This window comes from Nansenia antarctica (genome assembly GCF_963989245.1).
Source record: "Nansenia antarctica genome assembly, chromosome: 14".
Lineage (NCBI taxonomy): Eukaryota > Metazoa > Chordata > Actinopteri > Argentiniformes > Microstomatidae > Nansenia > Nansenia antarctica.
The window spans coordinates 27884437-27893143 of record NC_137684.1 but is presented as its reverse complement, the minus strand read 5'-3'; the positions used below and the strand labels follow the sequence as shown (position 1 = coordinate 27893143).

The window sequence follows — 8707 nt, the reverse complement described above, 5'->3', positions numbered from 1 at the left end:
ACTTTGTGTTGAGTTGTTATGATCATCAGCAATTCTGGTTTCTAGAACAACTTTTATTTTTATTAACAGGACAACTACATCTAGAGAGTACTTTATTTTTCACGAACCACAAAACACCCTCAATCAAAAACGGTGCTTTTAAGGGTGTGAAAGCATCCTTAATCAAAACCTAGATGTGAAGATTAAGTGATCAGTCAACTTTATTGTAATGAATAACAAAAATGCTGGACATTCTGTGCTTAATTGTAAAACGTGTCAGATGTATATGTAAATGTTTTTTTAAGGTACAGGGTGCCTGATGAATAAACTGATATTTGAAATGTCATTACGTGTAATTATTTAGCCTGTGGCCTACTGCTACGGCATGATACACTACACTGCCTTAGTGAGGTGTCATCAAAACAATGCAATTTAGAAGCTTTGTACAGTTCAAAAAATAATAATAATTGACTTACAATTGACGTACAGTCAAACATTGTATACTCACATTTGTTTTTATTATTATTATAGTTTTTTTAAAATGTGCCCTTAAAATGAACATCCTTGCTGAGTGACATTATTATTATATATTTTTTTTTACGATTATTATTATTATTATTAGTATTATTATTATTACTATTAGTATAATAATAATTATTATTATTACTATTATTATTATTATTACTATGATTATGATTATGATTATGATTATGATTATGATTATGATTATGATTTGTAATCTTACTAGTCTAAAGATGACGGAGTCAGACAAGGACTTGGCAGGAAACAAACCCCACCCGACACACACGCGCAACACTCCCGGAGAGTATTCCAACAACGCCCCTAAAAGAAAATCCAGTCTCGCGAGATCTACCAAAATATGACTGGATTTATTTTTGGAAATCTCGCGGGATTTACCAAAAATAAGCCTGAATTGCCCTTTCGCGACGTTGATGGAATACCCCCCCTCCCCGTGGTTCCTATTGGTGGAGAGTCTACCTGGAACGCCCTCTCTCATTTTCCTCAAGCTCTGATTGGCCAGATGTCACAAACGCTTGACTGGACACTTTCTCTAACAAGGCTACAACTTGAATGATTTTCTGTTCCTGGACCCTTTGTATATAGTTAAACACTCCCGCGTTAGTTAGATAATTATACGTTTGTTCACATGGATTACACAGCGGGCCAAGGTGGCTTCAGACAGCGTAAGTTACGTACGTCAAATTGATACAGAAATGATGTCCATATTTCCATGTAGCTAACGGACGCTAGCTGGCATGCTAACCCCCTATCTAGGCTGTCTGAACCGGTCAAAACATGAAGCAGAAGTCCTGTAACTGGTTATGATTCTCTCTTCTTTCCTAACTAGTTGCTGAAGGGTGACATATGGGTCATATGTGTGGTTAGTTAGTTAATGAAAGAAGGGTTCAGCCAGGAGGTTTGGTGTGTTAGCTGCCTAGCTTCATTCAATCAGTCCAGCCTCCCCCTGGGATCATTTCACCAAAACAACATCAGGATCCTTCATGTTAAGTGTGTTTTTATTGTTGTTTTTGAATAATATCATCATAATGACAGTTTGGTGTAGATCTGATAATAGGTGATGTGTCAAACTGTAGTCTAGACTGGGGCTGCGTTCGTAAACACGCTCTGGAAATCAGGTCAGCACTCATGGACTGCCTCAGATTACATTTACATAACATTTACATGTTTGGCATTTATCAGATGCCTGTCTTATTCCAAAGCGATTGCCAAAGTGAATCATCAGTTCCTCAGTTGTAGCAGGAAGAGTCATCTAGTGATCTGTTGGAAGGGGAGGAGAGATGGGATACCTGTAGTTATATCTGTAGTTGTGGACAGAGGGTCAAGGGTTGGTTTCTTGAGGAGAGGCTTGACTCTGGCTGTCTTGAAATTACTTGGACTCTTGGTGACGTTGAACCCAGTGTGTGTCCCGGCACTCTCAGAGCGAATCTACGAACGCAGCCTCAGATTATTTTGAGCTCCCCCTCCCCACTGCCACCCCCCCCCCCCCCCTCCCTCCCCACTGCCACCCTAACCCATCCTTACACCAGTGAAAGCGGAGACACTTGTGGCCTTCTATATAGAAATAGAATTCATATTCCCCTATGACAAGCTTCACAATGGCAGGGATGCAATCAGATGGCCTACATATGGTTTCTCAGTGCTGCGTTTTGCAGTAAACTACATTTAAATCCTAGTGGTGTTTCCTGGCCTCAGCTACTTTTTTTTTGCCATGTAACAGTGTGGTAAACTATTGTTCTACTCTATATTTTTCAAAAAGTAAAACACTTTTGTCTTTTTCCAGTGATTTCAGAGCATTTCTGTCACGTGGACTGTCTGGTCATCTTTCACTTGGCCTAACTGACTGTCCTGTGTTGGATGAAGTGGTTTAAACTTTAGATGCAGGCCTAGTAAACACAATTTTCAAAGTAGCTTTTGACAAACTATATTTCTTTCAACGGTAGCTTTAATGTTGTTCAACTTATTTTCCTTCTCAGGGAAACAGACTAGGGTGGTAGTGTTGTGGTTGTATATCATTTTATACTGAGAAATGTCAGTCTCTCTACAGTTTGGCGAATCTAGAGGAAGCTCAAGGCCCATTTCCTTCCTGTAAGGGATGGGCCAAGATCTGTGGCGCAGTGAATAATTCTGACTATGGACAGGGCCCATAACTTGTGTAATCACATATTTGTATAATATGATTGGTTGATTTGGTTCCCAAGAATACCCCCAAGAAGACCTCATGACCAAGGACAGTTCTATAAATATGAGTCCCGCCCATCGTTGGGGGCTTTTGGCTTTTTGGCTTTCGCTTCTTGCTTATCGGTCTGCTCGTTTCCCTCTGCGCTCATGTGACTTTGCTTAATAAAAGGCCTCTTTGGAGACAAGTGATTTAAGCTCTTTGTGCTTTATAAGTTTTACTCAATTCTATTAAGAATGAATTAAATCCACGACAGTAGTTATCAAGCTTCTCATAGTAGGAAACAGCTCACACATGCTGGAAAATGTTGAGTGACGCACATTTGGTCCTACTTTTACGCATTTGAATAATAGCTAGTCATCAAGATACTTAAGACATACAATTTCTCTTAACTCAGTGAGTAGCCTGCTTAGGAAAACTCAAGAGGTGGTCCTATTCCCAATAATGGCCTACAGTTAGAGTATGTCAACTTCGCCATGTTATTTTCCATTTCATTGTTAAGACTGCAACTGTTCATTGGAATAGATGGCATGCTACTTTTTTGGATATGGGGGTTGCTGAGTTCCATTGGTTGCCCGAGTTCAATCTGAAGCCTGTTTAACTAGCTTGCATCGAAGTCAAACGACGGTTAGATTAGCCTCATTTCACGCGCCTCTGCTTTATGTAGGCCTAAAGCACTTTGAATTGCCCCTGTTGTATGAAATGTGCTATACAAATAAACTTGCCTTGCCTTGCCTTGCCTCGCTAACCACACTGAAGTGCTTTTTTTCCACGGCGCTTTGCAGCACAGTCTTTGTCCCTCTCACTCTTCTAAGTAACCACTGACTGTCCTCTCACTGACTCACTGTCCTCTTCCCCCTCGAATGACCCCAGAGCCCAAAATGAGGATGAGGAACACGCCTGGGGAGGGGACAGACCCCGGCCAGCTGTTTGAGGACACCAGCGCGGGGGGGCAGGCACCGCCTGCTGGGTTCAGGGGGCAGGACGCCAGGACGCCCGCGGGCTACCCCAACCCCCAGGCGCTCCTGTCAGACCCCATGTCCAACCTGGCCATGGCCTACGGCAGCAGCCTGGCCAGCCAGAGCAAAGATCTGGTGGAGAAAAACGTAAGACTCCTCCTCGGATGTGGTGATGTTGTAAAAAACAAAAGTATAAGAATTAGAATGATTAGGATTAGAATGATTAGGATTAGAATGATTAGAATTAGAATGATTAGTGCCAGTTTCGTTGTCAGTGGGTGTACAGATGTGTCAGTGGGACAGCCAACTCTTGTCGTAATGTGTCAGACAAGGTTTCTCATCACGCAACCGTGGTCGCTTAGCCACCTCTGTGACGTACGGTGTCTGTAGATAAATGTTGTTACTTTAGGTACAAATTATAATGGCCAAATACATACATACATGGGGAAGAATGTCCATATCACAATTGCATTCAATTGAAAAACCTGTTGTATTGTTGAATCTCCCCCCCACCCCCCCTTCGATGTTTGATTTAGAGATTGGTTTGGGAAAGCATGCATTAATGATTGGGATATAAGAGAGTTCCAGTAGTGTATCTACCGTAGGACTAAACCTAGACAAATGTTACTTAGTGAATTAAGCAACTTTACAAAGAATATGAGAAAGGCCTGTTTGGGTGGCTGCATTTAATTAACTTTCTTCTTTTTGTTCCTTAATGTTTTACATGTTGAATCTCCAGTTGGATCGCTTCCTCCCCATCTCCAAGCTGAAGTATTACTTTGCGGTGGACACTGTCTACGTGGGGAAGAAACTGGGCCTGCTAGTGTTCCCCTACATGCACGAGGTACCACCGCCGGGTCCTGTCATCATAATATCATAATATAATAAGAATATATGCCATTAAACTGACGCTTTTATCCAAAGCGACTTGCATTGCAGTGAGCAGGGTTCCCACGGGTCCTTGAAATCATTGAAAGTGCTTGAATTCCCCCCTCTCTCTCTCTCCAAAAAAATTAAAGATCAAAAATGTTTTACTTAGCTCGTCAACTAGTTCTGTCTCAAACTATGCCGTGTAGGGTCCTTGAATTTGAGGGAATTGAGTCTTGAAAGTCCTTGAAAGTTGCTTGAATCTGATGTTTCAGAAGGTGTGGGAACCCTGTGTTATCTATTATTATGCCTGAGGAAATATAGACTATAGACTCTTCTTTTTCTTGTTGCTTTTGTTCAGAGCTGGGAGGTGAGCTATCAGCAGGACACGCCGGTGGCTCCACGCTTTGACATCAACGCCCCTGACTTGTACATTCCAGGTAAGGTTTTGGTTTCATGATTGTTAAACATCTAGTTTCACAAAAAAAAAAAAATATCTGACCAACTGTCATTGTCCTTGAGTAACGATCAACTGTATCCATATCTGAACAGTCTCCCTTCTGCTTTCCCCTGACAGCAATGGGTTTCATCACCTACGTCCTGGTGGCGGGGTTAGCGCTGGGAACACAGAACAGGTGAAGCTCACCGATGCGTTCATCTCTGCCCAGAGGTTCTACTGTACATCTACAGAGTAGATACTGTATATGAATGAATGAATGAATGGTTTAATGACCACACGACCAAGGTCGGTGGAATTTGTTGTCGGTACAGATGGAAAAGCTCAATACAGCAGTCAGTGTCAATTACATCAAACATACACACATAACACATGACTATCACAGTCACATATTTCGGAATCTGTCTCCATGCCTAACCCCTGCCTCTCTCTCGCTCTCTCTCTCTCCCTTTCTGTCTCTCTCTCTCTCTCTCCCCTCCCCCTCAGGTTCTCCCCTGAGATCTTGGGCATGCAGGCCAGCTCTGCCCTGGTGTGGCTCATCATGGAGGTGCTGGCCGTCCTCCTCAGCCTCTACCTGGTCACCGTTAACACAGACCTCACCACCATAGACCTGGTCGCCTTCTCCGGATACAAATACGTCGGGTAAAGACGAGATATCTCTCTTGGTATTGGATTTACACACACACACACACACACACACACACACACACACACACACACAGTTTTAGATTTTCCTTCCTTTCCCAATGGCGTTAAAACAATCTGGAATTGGTGAAGCAGAGAAGTGGGCCACCCGCCACTCTGAAGAGAATATGGCGTTTCGCGCTTCGGTAAAAGTAACCACAGAGACAGTTTAGCCACGCGGCTGCCCTCGAAAGGTCCGTTTGATGACCAAACCCCCAAGTGGCGACAAGCCAATTTGACGTCTCACCAATCCTGGGATTGTGGCTTTAAGTAATAATGCCCTCTGAGACGGGGGAATAAAGAAGAGTGATTTCTCCAGAAGCACAGGGTTTCTCTTCTCCTCTAGTGAACTGTCATTGATTGTCTTCTGTGTTTTGTAGGATGATTGTGGGGGTCGTGGCGGGGTTACTCTTTGGCCGGACAGGATATTACCTATCGTTGCTGTGGTGCTGCGTGTCTATCTTTGTCTTCATGGTGAGTAGCAGGCGTGGCTGAATCCAGACGGATTGGCCTAATGTCGATTTTGTCTAGTATCCATGGAAACAATCGATGGGGTACTAGGACTGGGCGATATGCAGCCCAACAATGTTTTCATGAGATATGCTTTTTTATATTGGTCGATAAACATTATCATGATGGAGCATTAGCTAATAATAATAATAATAATAATAATACGTTAGACTTGTATAGCGCTTTTCTAGACACTCAAAGACGCTTTACAAACTGAAAAGATCGAGTAGTCATAATAAAAAGAAGCAAAAAAGTAATAAAGGAATGTATAGGCGCCTAATTAAAGGTAGTGCTGGGGACACATGGGAAGGGGCGGGGCTTACTGTGTATTAGACATGTTATGTTAATGTTTGAAGGGCGCTTTATTCTTAGGCCTGAACCCTAATGAAACCCAGAGGGTTCAACATGTCTCAAGGCGATGCCAGACCAGCAGAACTAGGCGTGATAGACAGTAGGGGTGTGCTGAAGGGTCACTGTCTGACTGGATCTGTTATTCTGGATGCATGCAATTAAAAAAAGAAAGACCCTCTTAGAAAACGGTCACATAAATCAATAGGCAGACATCTGTGCAAGACAGGCCTACCAATTAAAGAATGTGTTGCTTATCAATCAATTTTCTTTGGCTATAAAGCCATAGTAGCTGTTCATGTATCAGGGTTCCCGTGCTGGTCTTAAAAAGCCTTAAAGTCTAAAAAGATCTCAAATCCCAGATATTTGTTCTAAAAATGAGGTGCTAGGTCTTAAAAATGAGATCCTGCAAGGAAATCTAAAATCTATTTACGCGGAAATTAATCAAGCTGGAACTCAAAAAATGCCAATTTGCTTCCTTTTTTGTCTGTATGGCAGTGAAATCCCTAATTTCATCACCTCGAGGATGACAAAAAGCTATCATATGGTGTCGCGAATAGGTCTAAAATTATATTCAAATAGGTCTTAAAAAGGCCCCAAAAGGACTTAAATTTGACTTGTAGGAACCCTGTAATGAGCTTTGACCTTCGACCCCTCCGGCCTGTTCTCTCTGTCCCTCCTCAGATCCGCACGTTGAGACTGAAGCTGCTGTCCGAGGCGGCGGCCGAGGGCGTGTTGGTCCGCGGGGCGAGGAACCAGCTGAGGATGTACCTGACCATGTCCATCGCCGCCGCCCAGCCCGTCTTCATGTACTGGCTCACCTATCACCTCGTCAGATAAGACCAGCGGACATCCAGGGGTTGCATCGTACAAGACACTACCTCTCACGGGGGGAAAAAACGACTGTCCACTTCCATCTGACTCCCCTCTCCTTCTTTCCCCAACTGAGCTGGGGCGCACTCGCACGGAGAAAAACCAATAAAAAGGCATCGTAGGACAAAGCATTGCCAAGTCGCACATCGTTAACAGTAACAGCAGTGTTGACCGTGTCTTTTTGTATCGTTGTGTTTTTTTTAAATGTTAAAATGCCTAGAAAATGATAATCATGTTTTGTATTCTGTGTAATTGTTTTTGTTAATTATGCTTTTCTACCATTTGTGAACGATTTCTGTGAATGTTTTGTCCTTGAAACTTGCAAAAGCATCGACTGAGCCAAGGATAGAAGCACAGCTATTGTTTGCCTGTACCGTCCAGTCAACAAGTCTTTATAGATGTGTGTTATCGTCTACCTGTGATTTTAACTAAAATGCTTCTTTTTTTTGTACATAGTCGTTAAAAAGTATGTCTCGCAAACTGAAGTCTACACGTATATAATTAAACAATATCGTTGCCATTCTGAATTATTAAATGAACTGAACATAAGGGTTAGAGCCACATAAACAAGATTGAAATTAGTAAAAGGGAAGAAATGTAACGGTTAAGGTTGTTTTAAACATTACATATTTTTCCTTTTGAGACTTAGATACATGTAGAGTAGAAAAAAGAGGGTCCCGCACACTGTCTCTGCTTGCAGGTGTAATATGTTTTAAATTTAGTTGCGATGTTTTGGTCAGAGACCATCGACAGGCCAGTGACTTAGATACATGAAATATGACAGAAATTGCCATGCATAAACTACTTTTTATGAGTATTTACGATCTACATTTTCAAATCGACATAATCGAGGGAAGAACATATTTATAACTTGGAAGGTAAGGAACATTTTGTCTTAATATAATACAGATAAAATAATTTGTCTGAAAGTGTATGCTTTCCAGTGCTATACTCGATAGATTGGAATATGGAGATGATTTGTCACTGATCCTGTAGACAAACTCTCAACAAACTAATAAATAAACAATTTGGGTGTACAGATTTCTTGTGGTGTGCTTTCAGTCATGACTTGGCCTATTCATTACCAAGGGATCAAGGCCATAATGACTATTATGTTATTATTAAAATGTTAATGTTGAAACATTTGGGATGCACTTGTTTCAGACGCATTTATGCCCATTGAAAATGAACACATTTTAGTACAATGCAAATACATTAAAGAACCATATATGTGTACTACTGAGCATTAACATGTGAACACGGAAGATATGATGACTAGTTGCCTAAGTATTGTAATGGTGCAAAAAGTCA

The 8707-nt window shown here is 41.8% G+C and overlaps 1 protein-coding gene across 2 annotated transcripts; it reads left to right on the top strand.

Moving 5' to 3' along the window:
* Positions 1-1066: 1066 nt before the first annotated feature.
* yif1b (Yip1 interacting factor homolog B) lies at positions 1067-8393 on the top strand. Of its 2 annotated transcripts, none has more exons than XM_080545274.1 (8): positions 1067-1184; positions 3572-3804; positions 4397-4501; positions 4886-4964; positions 5102-5159; positions 5468-5623; positions 6046-6139; positions 7208-8393. In XM_080545274.1, exons 1-8 carry the CDS (start codon positions 1148-1150, stop codon positions 7361-7363), a joined length of 918 nt encoding a protein of 305 aa, XP_080401400.1. In that variant the 5' UTR covers positions 1067-1147; the 3' UTR covers positions 7364-8393. The 2 variants fall into 2 exon arrangements, with proteins under 2 accessions (XP_080401400.1, XP_080401399.1); XM_080545273.1 differs by having other exon boundaries at positions 1106-1193.
* The last annotated feature ends 314 nt before the right edge of the window (positions 8394-8707 follow it).